General features: G+C 26.9%; 1 protein-coding gene across 1 annotated transcript in view; it reads left to right on the top strand.

Moving 5' to 3' along the window:
* Yip1d1 (Yip1 domain-containing 1) overlaps positions 1-20,715 on the top strand; it is a 586,067-nt gene that overhangs the window by 293,865 nt on the left and 271,487 nt on the right. Inside the window, exon 2 of the mRNA XM_075369948.1 lies at positions 3,789-3,844. Coding sequence (XP_075226063.1) covers positions 3,821-3,844 — 24 coding nt within the window. The 5' untranslated portion in view covers positions 3,789-3,820. The remainder of the gene's footprint in view (positions 1-3,788; positions 3,845-20,715) is intronic.

The following is a 20,715-nucleotide window of genomic DNA, read 5'->3' as shown; positions in this document are numbered from 1 at the left end:
TGGGGTTTCTGAAATCGTTAACTACGAGAGATAGTTTTATAAATTTACCTATACTAATTATGGTAATATTTTTAGCGTTATAGTATTTAAGCAGTTTATTTAATCTCGTATATTTTTTTATAACAACATTATCTTCAAACAATCAACCTGATTTTATTATAGAACTACTCAGTATTTACAAGTTCCAAATTTAGTTACTATACAAGTAGTTTTAAACTTAACAAGCTTTGTAAAGTTGCACATATTTAAACTAGGAGCATGTAATATTTTTTTTCTTTATTTTTCTTTCTTTAAAAATCATATATAGAAATAAATGACTATTATTAAGTACAAAGTATAGGTAAACTATTTTAAGTACAAAGGCACTTATATGTTTTAAAATGTTAAAATATGAAATACCATGTTGTATAAAAAAGCATGTTTAGAATGTATTCCTTAAAAATAATTTCCATAAAATTTATAAGTCTGTAACAAAATTTTGTAATTTACAACAGAAACAGTAGGAGGTCTAATAATACTTCCACAAAAACTTTAGTGTGTCGTTTTTAACGTCGCTTTAATGAGTCTTCCAATAATTGCGGATTTTAGGTGAACCAATATCCTTTCATCTCTTCCTAGTTATTTCCTTTTAACTTCCTACCATCGATCCGGAAACTTGTTACTGAATCCCTTCTTGCTCGTAATTATTCCTACAATATACTCCCGTAAAGTCAAACATATCAAGTGTATACAAAAGTTAAACAGTAATTTTTTTAATAAAAATAAAACAAACAATTCATACATTTTTTAGAATTTAGTTAAGTTATTTTTGTTTTATTCTAAAAGCTATTTTTATTAATTTATTCTCATGGTAAGTTTAAGATTATAATTTTTTTGTTTATATTCTCTACGAATGTTATGACATTACTAAAATCAATAAGAAGTGAATTTAAATTTAATTTTTCCTTAAAATTACTACATCTGCATCTAAATCTATATTCTACATTAATACATAAGTCTATAATTTGTACATCTAAATGAAATGTGTCTAATGATAAACAAATAAATGTTTAAAATACGAACGAAAAACTATTTTTTTAAGTGTTAAAATATGAATTAGCAATAGTACAACTCCAGAATCTACGCTTACTACATTAATAACAATGGCTTTCAAATTTTACCTAACTTCAGCGCCCATGCTGAATCCAGATATTTCCAAGCCATGTGTTCTCAAATTCTATCAAGTACACTTTGCAAACTAGCCAATGACGGTTTTTCAAGGAGGATTGGGTAAAAATAGTTTACACTTTTTACATCCCAGGCAAATAATTAAGCAAATTCTACTGTTTATAATAATCAGTTGGATGGATGAACCTGTTGATACCAGAACATTTCTCAAATCTTGAAATTAAGCTAGACGCAGCCATCTTCAATTTCTACTACACATAGATTACGCGATACTTAGATATCACAGCAACTGCCAAAACCCAGCCAGCTTCCCATAAATAAGAAGTCGCAAATAGAATTAAAATTCTCTGACCTTTACCACTTAGGAACAGATATTCATATTTTACTAACATAAAATTTCAGTTAATTCCATTCTTAAGACAACTCAATAAGAATTTTTTTTGCAGCAGTAAATTTAAATCGATCACTGGCATTAAGTTTTTTTGAATCTTTGTAAAGTTATTGATATAATAATTTTAAAAATATTTCTGAAAGTAGGTAGTAATCTGTGATATGTGTTCTTCAAAAATGGATTTTATATTTCGACAGAAATGAACCTCTATTACGGGTAAAATACTTTCGCAACAAGGAGAAATCTTCTTTACCTCCGTTTTCATTCATTTTTCTTTGTCATAGCTTTGAAAAAGCTAAAATTGTCTCAGTCGTCTTTCAGAGGTGTTTGTTTCTTCCCTGCAGGGAAAGATTCTTCAAAGTATTTCTTTTGCTTTTCAAAAAAGTTATACTTTTTACCAAAAAATACTCATTCACAAATTTTCTCTTTTGCCAATAAAAATATTAATTTCTTGTCACAGATCAAACGTACGAGACAATGCACCATGAGAAAGCCATTGCAAAATGTTGTTGTATAACAAAAACACGTGTTCGGATCCCACATTTTAACATACTTCTTTTAAAACAAACAAAGGCTTTCAACGGCCGAGTTTTTGTTATAGAAAAGTAATGATTTTGTTAGTCTGAGATAAAACTGTTTTTTTTTTTTTTTTTTTAATTTGTATTATTATAATTATTATTACTTCTCTTTTGTCTAGGAACAATCGTGTCTGTTATTTCATTATCATAATCACTATTTCCACAATGAGTTGTATTACATTGAATACATTTTGAAAACCATGAGAGTAAATAGTATTGTTATTTATCTAAGTATGAATGAATTAAAACGGTTTTTTTTTGGCGTTGGTGAGTGAAGAAAAACCGTGTACATGTGGTAGTTAGTTTTTGCATATAATTTTAAGGTGAATAACTCTGAATATTAGTAAGACAAAGAAAGACAATTTATAATTTTGTTTATAAAACAAATTTATTTTTTACTATTATTTATACCTTTAATTGATAGTTTAGTTTGTGTGTATGTTACATTGAAAATGATAAAGTTATCTATGTGTGATGAATAAGAAATAATTTTTACTGCGAATTTTGTTGGAACTTGGTAGTAAATAGTTACTTCCAAAAAAATGAGGATAATTTTCAACTTAGGATCTACATAGGAGCTTCCATTTTAAGACCTACTTTTTATTAAAAAAAAAAAATATTATTAAACATTAACTTTGATGCAATTTTACTTGTAAAAACTAAATTTTGTTTTTACTTATTTGACACAAATTGTAGGAATTTTCAAAAATATTTTTGAGCTTTATTGATTTTACATGGAAATATTTTTAAGTTGAGGATGTAAATAAATTTTTTTTTAAAGTAGAAAAAATTTTGTGTAATGTTTATTTTCTTATTTTGTGTGTGGGTGTTTTTTTTTTTAATTTTGTTGAGATAGGAATACCAAACGTTTGCGAATAAATTGGCTTTAAATAAAGTCACATGTTATCTTCGGATAAAAGTAAGAATCTTTTGAAGGCAGAATTTTATCTTATTGTACGTATTCTTGTTGGATCATTGCCGATATTATTAAACTCTAGAGATTCATGAATTTCATGTTTATGTATTTTTTCTCGTTTAACCGTACCACACATTGCCTTTATTTCTTCTTGAAATAATACTTTCTTTTTTTATGCATTCCGCTTTATAGTTTTCATATTCGTAATTTTCCTGTTTTATTAATTTAGTACATTTTATATATAGTAATTGTTTTGTCTTTCAATAAAAGATGTTAAATTTCTGCTTTGTATCTTTTTGAACTATCAGCCTCTTTCTATAAACAATTAAATATTGTAAGTATAACTAATAAAACTTTCGCTTTTTCTTATATGCTTACATAAATATCTTATAGGTGATATCATAACTAATATCATACAGTACAATGTCATTAGACATAAAAGTTTCAAAACGGTTCTAAATTAATCTACTTCCAGAATTTTGAAAATATTTACTGATGTTCTGCTACGATAGTTTAGCAATAAAAAGAGATTAAATTTTGTTAATGTATGATAATTTATTAAAAAAAAAAACAACATTATATTACATTCGCCTTTATTTTATTTTACATCATATACTTTCATGAAAAACTTTATCAGTATTATTTTTACAATGTTATAACTTCATTATGTATAAATGTATTGTATTTAACTTACTTGTTAAAATATTTTGTCTAGAATAATTTTTTTTTTTTGCAGGTAAAGTGTCCCATCTTTCTTATTCATACAAAATGAACTCAGAAATCATAATGCATGTAAGTAACTTGTGTTTGATTACTAATGTCAATGTTAAAGTAATAACTCTTTAATTATTACATATTTTTATCTGTATCACTTTTATTTTTAAATTTATATGCATATTAATCATGATTATGAACGAAATTTAATTCTAATGAAACCTGTTTTACTGTGGAAGTATTATAAGAGCTGATTTTATCATGTGGCAAATATTACATCCCGTATTGGAATTCTTAAGCAGCAGCCGAATTAGAAAAACAGTTTTTCTATAGGAAGTAGGTCATAATCCTATAGATAAAGTTTCCCCCTCACCAAAAAAAAAACCAACAGAAAGAAATATATAACAATTCAACAGATCCGTTAACTTTGCAGATGTCAATTCATAGTTACTCGTATCTAAACCCACAGAATGTCGTCAAGAAATAAGTAAATAAGGATAAGGGAATGTCATCGTGATGAAAAGGACGATTCACTGATAGATGGACCATGAAATGAGGTATACAACCTTACAATACAAATCCCTTTTCCTTAAGATACTAACAAGCTATTTAACAATAACCTCAAGCTTTCTTTAAGATCGTGGACAACGTGGTAAGCAGTTCAGAAACATTGAAACCAACAAAATAAATTAATATTTGACGAACTAATTTTAATTTATTTTATAAACTGATTTTAAGCGTTTTCTGGTTGTTTAAACATCTCATTCCCTCATATTTTTTTATGCTTTATTGTGTTTATTAGAAATTACAAACATAAATTGATTTAGCAATTTTTATTAAAAAAAAAAAATTATTTGTCATTAAACTTAAAAATGATTTAATTTATTCTTATTTGAGCTATACAAATTATTTACGGATTTATAAAAGAAAAAAAAAAACAAGAAAATTTTGTTTTTTTAAACAGAAATAGAATTTTGTTAAATTCAAGGAGTGGCGTTATTTCTCGTTACGTCATTTATTAATATTCTATTACTGAATCCAAAATTTTAAATATTTAAGTAGAGTTTTATTATTATTGGTAGGCGTAATAAACTTAACTCACCGGATTAGTCATGATTTTTTTTTCGTTTGTGGGCGAAAAACGCTTGGGCGTTATCACAGCCCGGAATTTTATTAATAACAGGGTAAAATAACTCCAAAATAATAAAACTTATAAGGTGTAAAATTAATATTAATCATATAATAAAAATTTATTAAAACAAGAGTCAAGAAGGTAAAATAAAACTCAAAACTAATACCGCAGACGAAGTCTTTAAAATATAAAAGATAAAATAATCGAATAAAGAAACTATATAAAACTTACCTAATTCCGATGGGTTGTACAAAATGCTCCCTTCTCGGATAATAAAATTAAAGACATAGAACCAAAAAAATCAAAATTGAAAGTAAAGGTTAAAAATTATCAGCAACTCTTCTAGCATAAAAATATATATGATATTATTAAATTTTTTGCAGTAACCTGGTACTGTGAAAAAACAGAAACATCCGGTCCAAAATTTCGTTATTATTGTACAAAATATCACGGATGTTTCTAGATAGATTAAACTTACGATGCAACGCCGCATAACATATGCAGTCCACGAGAATGTGGTGCACAATCATGCGGCAGTTGCATCGTGTGCATAGGGGTGGGACTTCTCCTGACATTAGGTATTCGTGTGTGATTCATGTATGTCCTATCGGTAACCGGCAGTGGACCAGTTCCTCACGATGAGATTTTCTGCAAGAGGAGCCCCATGGCAACACTGAATCTTTAATCCGTCGGAGTTTATTATCGACGGTAGTCGCCCAGTCACTTTGCCACCTTGCTCTCAGTGATTGTTTTACACGATTAATAAAATCAAAGGTATTGGTGGTTAGGTTTCAATTAACCTCACATATCAGGAATGATCAATCTGAGACTATACAAGACTACCCTTCATTTACATTCATACATATCATCCTCTGAAGTAATACCATACGGTGTTTCCGGAGGCTAAACAGAAAAAAAAAGAAGACGTAGTATATCTACAATTGTTATTCTACTTTTATGAAATTCAGATGACACCACTGCTGGGTAACTTTCATAATTAGGTTTTGTTTTTGTTTTTTTTTTAACCCCCGGGATCACCGTTTTGTGTAACTTCAGAGGATACGATGAATGATAATTTTTTTAGCGTGTGAAAATGTCATGTCTGACCGGGATTCGAACCCAGGACCTCCGCAAGAAAGGCCGAGACACTACCACTCGCGCCACGGAGACCAGCACGTAACAATAATTAACATTATGTAACTATAATTAGGCAATTAAGTATTGTTACAAACAATGTACGGCTGTCCATATGTTGGTGTTTGACATGTAATAAGGCATTTTACTGTTTATAAATGTTAAACAATAAACTATAATTGTCATTAGTATTTATATTGTGAAAATTTGATAATAAAATAACAGTTTTCTATGATAAGTCATGATCAGCTGTATAATTTATACATACAAATGACAAACTTTCTTGGTTTGTTTTCTTCTATAGATGTTAATATTAATTGAACTTAAATTTATTTCATATTTCAAATGAGAAATAGATTTAATTTCAATAAATTATTACTAACCATTAAATTCATAATAACGCTTTAGTTCATAAAGTAAATATTCAAATAAGATACTCTAAAAAAACAAAGACTTCTTGAAATATTTGAATAATTATTAAACGAAAAAATCAATTAAATTAAGATGTTCATCTTTGAAATTATCTACATTTGAAGGTGATTAAAATATGAAAATAGAAAAACTGTAGTAACTTAAATACTTTACAGCCTTCAGAAACATTTAAAAATATATTAATTTATCAACTATATTTCAATGAATAATCATTTAGATTTAAAAAATTATTCATTATGTCAAATTTTTAATATATATAAATGGATAGAAACATAGCTTCATATTTATAAATAAAGTTAATCTGAGACTCACATTGACATCCAATTAAACTATTCAGTATTAAATCTAAATATATATTTCTGCCGGAGCGCGCGTGCATAGAATACGAACAAATGAGAAATTTAATGAATGGAAATTTCTCAGTACTGTAAAATATACACACACATAATATATATATATATATATATATATATATATATATATATATATATATATATATATATATACATATTACTAAATACGGAAAATTAATTTATACAGATTACCAAGAGGAAACCTGATATTAATATAATACCAAATGAAACTACTGCACACGATAATAATCCTTTCAAATACTATATAATTATATATGTCAAACATTTTACCATTATTATTTGTTACAAATAGCGTATTATTTAAATAGATCCCGTAAGTTGATAAATTAATATATTTTTAAATGTTTCTGAAGGCTGTAAAGTATTTAAGTTACTACAGTTTTTCTATTTTCATATTTTAATCACCTTCAAATGTAGATAATTTCAAAGATGAACATCTTAATTTAATTGATTTTTTCGTTTAATAATTATTCAAATATTTCAAGAAGTCTTTGTTTTTACGGGATCTATTTAAATAATACGCTATTTGTAACAAATAATAATGGTAAAATGTTTGACATATATAATTATATAGTATTTGAAAGGATTATTATCGTGTGCAGTAGTTTCATTTGGTATTATATTAATATCAGGTTTCCTCTTGGTAATCTGTATAAATTAATTTTCCGTATTTAGTAATATGTATATATATATATATATATATATATATATATATATATTATGTGTGTGTATATTTTACAGTACTGAGAAATTTCCATTCATTAAATTTCTCATTTGTTCGTATTCTATGCACGCGCGCTCCGGCAGAAATATATATTTAGATTTAATACTGAATAGTTTAATTGGATGTCAATGTGAGTCTCAGATTAACTTTATTTATAAATATGAAGCTATGTTTCTATCCATTTATATATATTAAAAATTTGACATAATGAATAATTTTTTAAATCTAAATGATTATTCATTGAAATATTCTTGTAGATATTGTCTTGAGAGGTATTATCTTGAGTAATGTCTTGAGATATGCAACATATCCCAAACAGTAGGTATTTTTTTTTTTAATTACTCATTACCCCTTAAAATAACGTTTAGTTTACTTCTAAATTACCACTCAGATAACGCTTAAATTACAAAAAATAAAGTGAAATACAAATGTGTTGGTGATTTGGTGAAAGAGTTAATTAAAAAAGATTATTCAATTTATCTTTTTCAGTGAGGAGGGTAAAAAATTATTTTCATTTAGCAGGAAATAAAACTTAAACATATAAAAATTGTGTTTGTTATTTTTAGGGTTTCGGAATTTAAAAAAAAATAGATTTTGTTGAATGTTTGTGTAACATCATTAAAATAAGTCTTCTCCATGTGCCAATCGATAAAACCTGTATTTACGAACTAAACACAGGTTTTATCGATTTAATAGTCTGACTTAATTTGGACGAAATAGGCATAGTATTTTTGAAATCGTAATTTTTTTTAGAATTACAAATAGGGTAATGAATGGTGCAAATAATGTACAACTTTCAATCTCTCGCAAAATTACAAAAAGAATTCAATAATTTTATTGTTTGGAATTGATAAGTACCACATTGAATTAAAATTATGAAATGAAAGGAAATATCGTTATTTATCTATCAATTAACGTTTTAAAAAATATAATGTTAAAATCTTTAAATTAGGTGAAAATAACTTGCCAAAATCATTTCTTCTCTCTACACACGCATTTCATAAAAATTTCGATGCTACGAAGTTTTTAGTTTGCTGCCGTGTTTCTAATGTAAAATGTTCATTACATTTGCACCATTCTTTTCAAAGATTTTTATTGTTATTGTTTCCATAAGCGCAAATAAAAATTTAGAAATTATTTTTTCAAGAAAGATAAAGAAACTGAATTTTTGCTATTAAATAATTTTAATCGTTTGGTGTAAATACTGTTGTTAGAGACGTATTTGCTATTAGATGTTCGTGACATCTATATTTACCTCGAAATAAATTTTTATCTTATCCTACCCTATATACAGAGTATGCATTAGATTTCAGTAGTCAATCTGAGTTGGAGGTTTCAGCGGTTATACTGTTTTTAACCAATTTTATGCTTTTAGTTGCGATTGCGTAAAACGTTAGTAATTGTATTTGCTTTCTCATCATTCGTTTATTTACATTTTTTTTATTCTATAAAAACTAGTAGAAATATTTGTTAAACAATTGATTCTTCTTTTTTTAATTTATTTATGTTATACCATTTCATAGTATCTACTAATGATTGTGTTTTTAACAGTCGAAATAGCCATCAGTTTTAGAGACTTTTTTGCAACGATTATCGGGCGTTATTTTCTTATTTTTCCTATTTATTCCTTTCTTAATTCCGTTTTGTTCTAGAACTAATTTTTTTTTATTCAGTATAAAATAATCTAGCTTTTCTGTGAGAACAATAAATACGTTATTAAGTCTCTTTATCATTATGCTTTATTTTAGTTAAACGTAATCAAATATTTATATTCATTCCCATATATGAAACAATGTCTAATTAAAAAAAAAACCCCAAAAAACGCATTAGTAGTAACTACTACTTGTAAAAATTAAAATTTTAATAAAAAGCATACGATATTGCATTTATTCTGTCGAATTAATTTACTGTATTTTTTCTTTCTAAATTAACCAGTTAATAAGTTTGATCAAATTTAATTTTATTAAATAAAATAGTCAAGCACTAATCTTGAGCAAGTAATTTCTGTAGTGAGTAAAAATGAAATTTCGTTTTGATTAGCTTGGTACATGATAAACTTTTACGACGATATAGTTTATATTCCTTGCTCCATTATTGTAAAAATATCATCTGTATTTAAAGTTTGATAGACGATACATGTGTATAATGTATCATAATGCTTGAGAGATTATATTTGCTTTTACTAAAACCTTAAACTAGTTACGTTGTATAACCTTCCGTTTATAAACTAACAACATTTTTTGGGATGTTATAATGATAACTATAATACAACATACTTGTTTGTTTCAATACATCTGTGTATATGTTTTTAAATAGTATTTAGTATAATTTCTTGCACTAACAATTTTTGCTTTCTGTTTATCTATCGTTTATTACTAGTTTAATTTGTTTTGCTTTATAGTTGTGCAATTTGTGGTTTATAATCACGGATCATTAGAAATAGAACATTTTTGAAATCATTACATGGAAATATCTTTTTTTAGGTAGATTTCATAAGAAAGCTACCTTTCTTTTTTAAAAGAAAGATAGATATCTTTTTTTATGTAAATGTAGTAGTGCCATGATTAAACTTCCGGAAAATTTCGACATATCTTCGTGTTTCACATCCCCAAAACCCCAAAACCACAGTCAGTTTAAACTTCATTTTCTTGCAAACACGATAACTGGCGTAATTTTGCGCCAATCACTTTTAAATTGATAGATCAAATACAGCAACCAAAAATCTCGGTCGAGTTTGTTAATGGGCAAAATTGGACCATGGAGGGTGGAAATGCGGGAGCTTATTCGAAAATACAAAATACCGCTATAACTTTCTTATCTAAGTAAAGTTTTTTGATATCACCAACCAATAGTCCACGGGATGGAAAAAATGGGATTTCGAAGACAAAAAAAAAAATCATGCCTCCTTTAATAGACACAGTATCGAATCTGTTCAAAGTCGTCGTTAGTCCTCTAAGCATTACCTAAAAATTTTGTCTGAAAAAATTTTTGATGTGATCAATTCTTACGGCAAGGGATAGCCAAAATATTGCTGGAATTGTAACAAGAATGGGCTTTTCGTATGCTAAACATCTGGAACTTTTTTTCACGTGCAACCATTGTCGTATTTAGTAAATTTGAAGTTTTTCTTAACCAAAGTGGAAATTATTTTTATCCCCTGCTTTGCACCGGTGAAATCTACCTTCGTCTTCCGGCGTGCCGAAAGAGATTTTTTTTATGGAAACCTTTTCCAGCAAAAACTGCATTGGATTTAGAGATAGATTTAAATATATATCGGTGTGTCAGCATATGCTTCCACTTGTGTAGCTATTTTTTTTGAAAAATTTTGAAAATTTATTTCTTCTATGTTTTATACAACGATTAGAATATTATATATAATAATATATATATATATATATATTATAATAACAACCGATATGACATTGCAGGATCTAAACATATCATGTACGAGAAAATACAAATAAACTCGTATATACAAAAAAATTAAAAATTTTTATAAATAATTTTCGTAAAATTTTACGGTTGTCAGTAGTATATTTGTTATGCTGATTACATTGTGTAAGAGAAGTAATTTTGGCTTCGATTGGTTCTAATTTAAAAGAAGTTTTTAAATAAAATGTTAAATGCTCGTATTTTTATAAAAGTAGCATTTTATTTTTATTATGTCATTTCTTATTGAAATATATTGATTAAAATACACACTTTTATGAACTTTTCAAGATTTTTTTAAAGATTATCTTTTCAAATTACGTGAAGTCTTTAAATTTTATCTATTTATGATAAATTTTAGTACCTTTATATCTTATTTGATCTAAAAGTGGTACGATTTTTAGAATGGTAGTATGTTTATAAATGTAAGAGAAATTGAAGGGGTAGATACGATTGAGAGAAAAAAATAAAATATATTTCGTAGTAAATTTTGTTACTTTTTTATATTTTTATGTTTTCTGGATATAAAAAAATTTCAGAACTTATTTGCTTGAGATAACAAGAAAATAGGAAGATAAAGTATTTTCCGTATTGAGGTGGTAGCGTAAGAAATACGGCATAACCAACCGGCCTGTAAAGCAATGGATTCAATTTTGTAACCCCTGTTCTCTGTTCAGATGAGAAGCAGAAGCAGTACAAGAGAGGGTGATGTAGAGATAGTGATGTTTCTTAGGACGGTGCAAAGCGGAAATGGAAAAAAGAAGTGATTCAAGACTTCTTTGAGGGTAGCTGATCCACTTTACACAGCATTCGTTCTCCAACGTCTATTTTGATAGTATACTACCTATCTACAACTTTCCTTTATTCTCCTTCCACTCGATTTTGATGAAACGCCCAACTACATGTATGATGAAGATATATGAGAATTTGTTTGATACGTAACAAAATGTTGCTTCATCACTTTGTACAAACCATACGAAATAAATAGAATTTTTTATGTATGTAGAATGCACACGCGTAAAAATACAATCACGGACACACCCGCACGCGACTGCTGATATATATTTATATATATGTGTATATATATATATATATATATATATATATAACCAGCATAAGAGAAATGATTTTTAAAAAAAGCGGCTTGTGGAATAATAAGAAAACTTCACGAAAAAAGAAAATAAAAATGAAATATTGAACCATAGAACTGTCCTTTTTGCAATGAATTTAACACTTTTTGTTTATGTTATTAGATCCTCAGTTATAGGAAGAAAGCTTATTACCACTAATGCCATGTAACTGTCCATTTTCTGGACAGTTACATGGCCAAATATTTGTATTTGCGTGTTGTATGCACGTATTTGTGTTTATGGAAGAGAATTCGCATCTACAGAAATAAAGACTCGGTATAAAAAATGTTATATCGTAATATTTTTACTGTGAGAAATCAGTTAATTAACTTTGACATATTAGTTACAAGTTATATATATTAAAAAGTATAAAAATGAAATACAAATAAAAAATTTAGAAATGAAATGGATTTCTACTAATTCCCCAAAAATTAAGTAATACTCCAAGCAGGGGAAAAAATGTTAGATTAGACCTGAAAAACATTTTATTATATACCTTTTTTTCTTTCTAAAATCATTCTATTTTAAAACTTATAAAAAAATTTCGAAGTAATTTTTCCTGTGTTTCAATAAACCCAATCCATGGACCTCTTTTTTCGTATTATGTAAATTAATTTAATTTAGTATTTAATAAATCAAATTCAAACAGAACTACTCACAATTCTATGTCATTTCTTTTCTTGATTTTCTTTCAGTATTTTAAAATACTGAACCTATCGAGGTTTTATAAATAGCTTTTTTCATAAACAATTCTTTAGAGACTTTTCTAACTTTAAGGTAAGGGTTTACCTTCATAAAAGTTTCATAAACATGATTTCCTAATGAAACTTTAAGCTGTTCTATTGACTATCAGAAAGTATGAATGGTCGATGCGACATAAATGTAGCTTCAGATTAGGATTAAATATCAAAAAAATTATTCAAATCGAATTTTTGTATTAAAAATCAAACATTTTTCACTTATTTACTACATCATAATTACTATTAGTCGGCCAGTTACAACATTAATTATTTTTTGTGATAATTATCATACCACAATAGGCATAATTAACCAAATTCCATAGAAATAATTGACTGAAACAATAGAACTCTTTTTGATAGCTGTACTTCTTGCTACGTTTAATCTTTTTTTATTGTAATTAATAATTTTTTATTGTCAGTGGTTGGTAGTTAATTTTCATTGCTGACTAACATTTAGGAATTTGGTAATTTCCTGTTAAATACTATTTAATTTTATGATCATTTTAATTTCATTTTTATAAATGAGTTATTAAAAAAAAATATATTTCTTATTACATATTCAAATTTTGATTCTTTGTTTAGCTAATTGAGTAGTTATAAGTTAGTACCGTCCTAAGTTATAAATAAGATACCGTCCTAAGTAACATCTGTTCATAAATGATTTTTACTTTTATGTTGCAAAAATGTTTTATTAAACAGGACTCATTTTGTACTACGGTTATTAAAATTTTATGTAGAAAATATTAACAAAATTAATCTATTTTATATATATTTTAACTGCCCCAGGCGATTTGCTCGTAAACTTCTCACAATACAAAGAAATTACTTAAACAGAAGTTACTCAGATTGGAGAGGGACACCTCATTATGACCTTTAATTTGACCTTGACCTTATTTAAAAGTTAACACTATTTTTTAAAATGAAGTGACCATTTTTTGACGTCACCAATTAAAAGAGGAGAAAATTTTACATGGAAATATGTTGTCACACATATGAACTTGGACCCATTTTAAAGGCCATTAGCTAACAATCAGAGTTAGTGTTATGCGGGTGATAGTGTTCTACGAGATGCACGTTTTTAAAGGTCATAATTATTCCTGGAATATAAATATTCCAGGATATTTACCTCGCAAATGGGATAAAACATTAAAATGACCACGCGTAACACTATCTTTGATGATTAGCCGTATGACATTAAAAAAAGTCCAAGGTCATATTTGTGACCACATATTTCAAGGTAAAATTTTCTTCTCTTTTCATTGGTGGAGTCAAAAATAAGTCATTTTGTTTTAAAAACCGTGTTAATCTTGAGAATTTATCAAGTTCAAGGTATAATTCAAGGTCGCCGTGAGGTGTTCCCTTCAATCTGGGTAACTTTTGTTTTTGGTCGTTTTTTTCATTTAAATTGTGCTATATATGATTTAGAGAATAATACTATTTTTTTCCTGAAGAGTTTGAAGTGTAATAACTTGCTTCATAATGATTACAAAAATTGAGTGTTATTTTATTCTCCAATATACTTTCTTTTAAGGAATTCAACTTTTTTCTTTTAAATAATTATTTAAATGTGGATGATTTAATATTTTTAAATAAAAATAAGATGAAATATTTTGAGCTAGTTCGGGGAATATAAGGTAACTCTTATAAGAAAATAATTAAGTATCATACTGTTTTATAAATAGTATTCCACTACAGCAGTTTGTAGTTATTGTTATAACTTGAATGTTACAATAATTTTTTTCCCCTTGTATATCAGTTAATATATAAATTCTTTATATGGTGTAAAATTCGTTATTTTTTATTCATATAATATTCTTATTCTTCTCATCATAGAAAACGAAATAGATGTATATTTAAAAAAAATTAAACACTAAAGTTATTCCTTGGAAAGGGCCAATACTAGAAAACGTTCACTGTAAGCTAGGATAATGAAAAACGTTTATTTCGATTAACTGTATATACTTTTAGATATTTTATTTTGGTCTTGCATGGTTGAAATATACGCTAAAAATTATCAAACAAGGTACATTATTCTATTTTTTTTTCGAGACATTTTTAAGTAATAAAATGAGAGTTTATTGTTTAAAAGAAAAATGACAACAATAAACTAAGATCAGTCTTATATTTTTGACTATTATTATGAAGCAATTTCAAGCTTCAAACTCATTGACAAAGATATAGAGTAATTAGTTTAAATAAAGTATAAAAAAAAATAGTTTACAATAATAACCTCTTTATCATTTCTGATATACCAAGGAAAAACATACAGAAGATTATAAGGAATACATCAACATTTTTTGATGTTACCTTATCTGTAGTTAAATTTAATTACGTAAGCGCTTTGAGAAAAGAGATCTGTATTCATTCCATCAAAGTTGTTAATGCTTTGATAGGGACACATTTTCAACAGATCTTCCTCGTTAATGATCTTCAGTCTTGCTTTTATCATCTCGTCGGGTATGGTTGGTATTCTTGTTGTCATGCGAACGCTGCTGCTGCTACAGCTTGCAAGGCTACAAACTGGCCATTTGCAACACAAAGCCTTCGATTTACATTTATACATGTACTCGGCTCTTGTTATCTTTACTTAAGCCCTTAGCAAATTTAAATAAACCGTTCTTCTTTAGGCCTTTTGTTTTGCTTAAGCAAAATGTAACACTAGAATAAATTATACCTCCATTATATTCTTTTATCATAAACAAATATAGAATTAGATTGAACTCAAGTGTATAAATAAACATAAGTAAATATATACAAAAGTATAGTTAGTACGGACTTGTCATCACTAAACCCGTTTCTTATCGCCAAAAACATTTGTAAAAGGTGAATTGTAATATTTAATATACGATAAGTTTTTCATTTTCCTTTCTTTTACTTATTAAATTCAATGAATATTTGAGATAAAATAAAAACGTAAATCTGTACTTTCTTATTAATTTAGGCAATTGTATGTTGTAGATCGGAATGAAAGAAATTTATCATAAAATTGAAGTGGTAAAATTTAAATCTTTAGGTGAAGACTTACAAATTATTAAAAAGATTTTCTAACTAATATAAATTACTAGTAAAAATTTAATTGAAAAAATGGAAGTTTAACGTTTAAAACACGGATTAAAAAATAGAATTATATTTTTCAATTAAGATAAGTTGCAATAATTTTAGAAAGATGAAAAAACCCTTGAAGATAGTGAAAAAATATAGCATATGCAAAAACCAGTAGATTTCTTTAAATTTATATTAAAATATTCAGTCTATCTAAATATATAAAATACTTAGATTTTCTGATAAAATATCTCACGAAACACAGAAAATCAAAGTAGCATCTATTATATTTATTTATGTAACATTTAAAAACGTTTAATTATATGAAATGTATTTTTTTTAAAATTATGTATATATATATATATATATATATAAATTATAAAATAAAACAAATAACATATTACGTACACAGTAAAACTCTTTTGGTGGATTAAAAGATATAAAATTAGTAAACAGGTTTTTAACATGAAAATATCTGAACAATTACGGATTTTTAGGTTAAAATTATATTTCGCAAAGATGGAAATTAATTTTTTTTTTTTTTAGTAAATTTCATATTTCAAGAAAGAATAGCAATAAAAATCTGTTTATGCTCGTCTATATCGAATTGGCCAACATAAATTGAACATTCAATTGAACATAAATTGATTTGCTGTATTCATAAATTTATTGAAAAAATTCATGTATTCATAAAAAAAAGAAACAAAAGTTAAATAATCGAATTAATAAAAACATAAAATACACATAATTTTATTATTTATGTTAGTAGTAATTTCAAGGTTTTAGTTATTTGGTTTTTGTAATACCTTTTCACATTTAAAAAATATAATTTCACTGGTATCACTTTTATAATAATATATTTTTAATAATATGGCCTATTATTCGTAAAATAAAAAGAACTGTAAATATAATGTTAATAAGTATAGATAATATTTGTCATTAATTATTAGTGCTGTAACATTTAGATTTTGTCAAGGGTAGCTTTGATTTTCAATGATTGTTAATCTTAGAGTAAAATAATGAGGAAAACCCGGAAAATCGAATTTGTGATGTTATTCGAATAACTGAGGAAATTTGGTTAAATAAAACGTTTAATTATACGGGTGAACTTCTGAAAATTAGGAGTTATGTATAATACATAAAAGATGGAAGAGAAAATGTAGTGACAATAATTGGAGTTGAGAATTAAAACGGTTTAAAGGAAAATAATAAAAAGAGAAAATAAACTTTAAGTTTTGCTGATCCGTATTTAATTTTATTGTAAACTTTACATTAAGTTTTTCCGGGTATAAAAGTTTTTCTTTTTATTCAACTTAATTCCATTGTGCTGTAGTAATACTAGAAAATGAAAATAATAGATAAATTATTACTAGGGAAGCCTTTCTTCCACTAACTAGATAACAATCATTATTATTATTATTATTAAAATAATTTAACAAAGATAGAATATAGCTGTTAAACTTCTTGCTCAATTATACGATTTTTCTGATTGTATTCCATTTAATAATTTTATTTTGACTACTTTCTCCTTGTTTCTGTAGTATCCCAGTTCTATATCAGATTGACATAAACACGTAATTGTTTTACTTGAGCTGTAAAGTAACACATGTATGTATAACTTTTAAAATCTTAATTAACCATCAGACTACTAACCTCAAACTTTTGTTAAAAGATTTTAATTCAATAGGTACTTGAAAAATTCGTTTATTCAAATTTCACATACAAGTATAGTTGGATTCAACAATACAGTTACGAAAGGGCAATTTGTAGTTATTTTCATTCCCTCCAGAATAATTCCAAAACTATTTTCAAAAAAATTTTTTTCCCTCTCTCCCGAATCAGATTCCACAGTGAAACATAACACAATCAGGGGGAGTGTCCTTTTATAAGCCGACTGGATCTTAACTCCCAGAGTAGGGTTACCAGGCCCGACTATGTCGTTCCTGTTCCCCCATCCTAGGAGAACACTACTGTAATGTTTTTGTAATCAAAAACATTACAGTAATTCAGATTAACGGATGAATAATACGTCTAAACAATTTTTTAAATAGAATTCTCAGTGTCACGCCGTGGAAAATGTTTTGGGTTTTGTATTTCAATTATTCTAATTTCTTACACATGCTGTCATCATCTCGGCTATCTCATTGTTAACACGTTAAATTCCCGGAATAGGTCAACTTTAGGATAAAGTCTGGGCCTATCTAAGGCTGCTTTTATTAAGTGTTTTTGAAGAGCATACGTTTTATTAAAGTGTAATAACCCACCCCATGAACGTATTTCTTACTCCAATATTGATTAGGCAAACGCAAAATTTACAAGTCTAGCGATACTGTTATTTTTTAATTTATTAGTTTGGTGGAATTTAAGGATTAAGTGTTTAATCTTATTTAAAATGAGGGACTATTCAGACACCAAGATATTTTATCTTATTTACTTTTTCTAGTTTGGGATACAGACATGGAGTAAAAGTGAGTTTATTGAATGCCTGTTTAAATTATTTAGGTTACGAGGCAGACTACCATGATTTGTATAAAACGTCATAAACACGCTTTTTTATATTAAAGTTAGCAGATAACCTACTAAACTTAAATTACTAACTAACCTTGGTTTGACGAACCAAAGCTTGGATTGTGAAACCAAGCTTTGATACCCTTCAGACCTTCTTCAGCTTATAACCTTATAAACTCATTCCATGAGGCCCGTGGAAATTATAACCCGTGACAGCAAATTAATTAAAAAATAATTTATTTGTTGTCAGTAAAAGTTACTGTAAAGAGGTTAACTTCTAGCCTTTGCCAGATACGCTTTTCAGTTTATAAGATTAAGCCACTTCGTTATCTCCTTGTCCTCAGGGAATGTTTCAAAATATTCCCCTAGACAAATGCCATGTAGCTATTTTTCACATTCTGTATGATTCTGTGTGATTGTGTGTACACGTGGCTCATGATGCAAATGGTAAACACAACATTTTAGCATTATTTGATCTAAATTGAAAAATTTTGTAATTTTTAAAGCTGCTGATATATATATATTTGATTTTTTTCAATTAGGCTAGGGAACTGTTTACGATTCTCCTTAGATTGTTATTAGATTATTGTGTGTGTGTGTGTGTGTGTGTGTGTGTGTGTGTGTGTGTGTGTGTGTGTGTGTGTGTGTTGTGTGTGTGTGTGTGTGTGTGTGTGTGTACGCGTGCGTGGGGGAGTGCGTGTCAGTTCGTGCGCGTGGACGCGTTGTGTGTGCTCGCGCGCGAGTCTGTGTACACATATGTGATTATTACGTGCATATATATATATAAATATAAAATCACACATGATTGCTAGTTTAATTTAAACATTTTCTTCCATATTTCTTCTTAATAATTTTATCTTATAATTTTTTACACCAATACTCTTTTGATTACATTTTTTAAACGTTGTTAGTAAAGTTTGATTAGTTTTTATCATATGCTGTTGCTAGAAAGTTATTGTTTTTATAACTTTTTGAAATTTCTACAAGTTAATAATTGTACTAGTTAAGCGCAATTACGGAATTTTTCTTATTTTGTTTGGATATTAATAACAACCTCTTTGGTAGATTGTTTGTGAGAATTAAACAATCTGAAGGTTTTTGATTTTTACATTTTGAATTTGAGTAAATATGTTTAGTATACATAACTAATGAATAAAGATTATTGAAATTTCATTTAAAAAAAATAAAATAAAAAGTTAATTGTGTCGTTTCTGGACAAATGTGTTTACAGGGATAAAAACTACAGTACTTGTTTTCCGCTATTATTTATTCTATGTAATTTTTAATATGGTTTTGAAAAAATCATAAACATATATATTATATATTACATTTGAATCTATATAAATTTGATAGATAATAATAACTGATGTTTAACAGTAATTTTTCTGTTTCACTCTTCAGTTTTAATTGGTAGAGCCAATCAATTTAATTGAATATAAACGGATTCATTTTGTTTATGTTTAAAAATGTTAATATATTGGTTAGTGAATGCGCTCTTCAAACGTTTCCCTTATTCGTTTCGTTACTTTTGCATCATTCACTGGAAATGCATGTCAGTATTGATCAAAGCACTCTTTCATGTTGTTTTTGATTTAAAAATCAAGGGATGAGATATGTATGTTTTTATATACTTTTTCATCGATGAATTATTTTTTATGAAGCTTACTTGTTTTGTGCGTATATATTTTTCTAAATCTTGATTGATAGAACATTTCTTTTATGTTATTTTAATTTTTTTTTATTCGTAACACGAATTTTTAATATTATTTTTATACTTTAATAAACCAGATTACATTAATTATATTCACTGAAGCATAATGATTGAAAATAAATTTTCTGAAAGTAAATTTTTCTATTTCAAAAATCAGCATAGTTTAATTATATATGAAGAATTAACGTGAAACTTACAACGGAAAGTGTCATTCAAATTGTTGATCGTAGCTTTAATAACAGACAGTCAGAATTGTAATTCTTTGTTAAAAGAGGCTCTCGTTTTTACTGTATTTTAAATATCTTGAATTTAACAATAAGTAAAATAGTGTGTGTTTGTTTTTGGCCTTGGCAAAACAGGTTTACAATATCCAAAATGAGACACCACTTTCTCCTAAAAAGAGGGTTAGTTAATTTTAGGAAAACAATATTTGCAAATTAGGAATAGCAGGAAATGAGAATGAAGTATTTTTTCGATACCTGCTTTACTAAATTTAACATTTTAACATACTATTGTTTATGAGCATTCCTCTAAATTGTACTTTGTATTCAACCTTATATTTGAAACACTATTTACCGCATCTGCCCATATTG

This window comes from Lycorma delicatula, chromosome 6 (assembly GCF_047948215.1).
Source record: "Lycorma delicatula isolate Av1 chromosome 6, ASM4794821v1, whole genome shotgun sequence".
Classification (NCBI taxonomy): domain Eukaryota; kingdom Metazoa; phylum Arthropoda; class Insecta; order Hemiptera; family Fulgoridae; genus Lycorma; species Lycorma delicatula.
The sequence above is the reverse complement of the archived record's forward strand: the minus strand, read 5'-3'. Positions and strand labels throughout refer to the sequence as shown.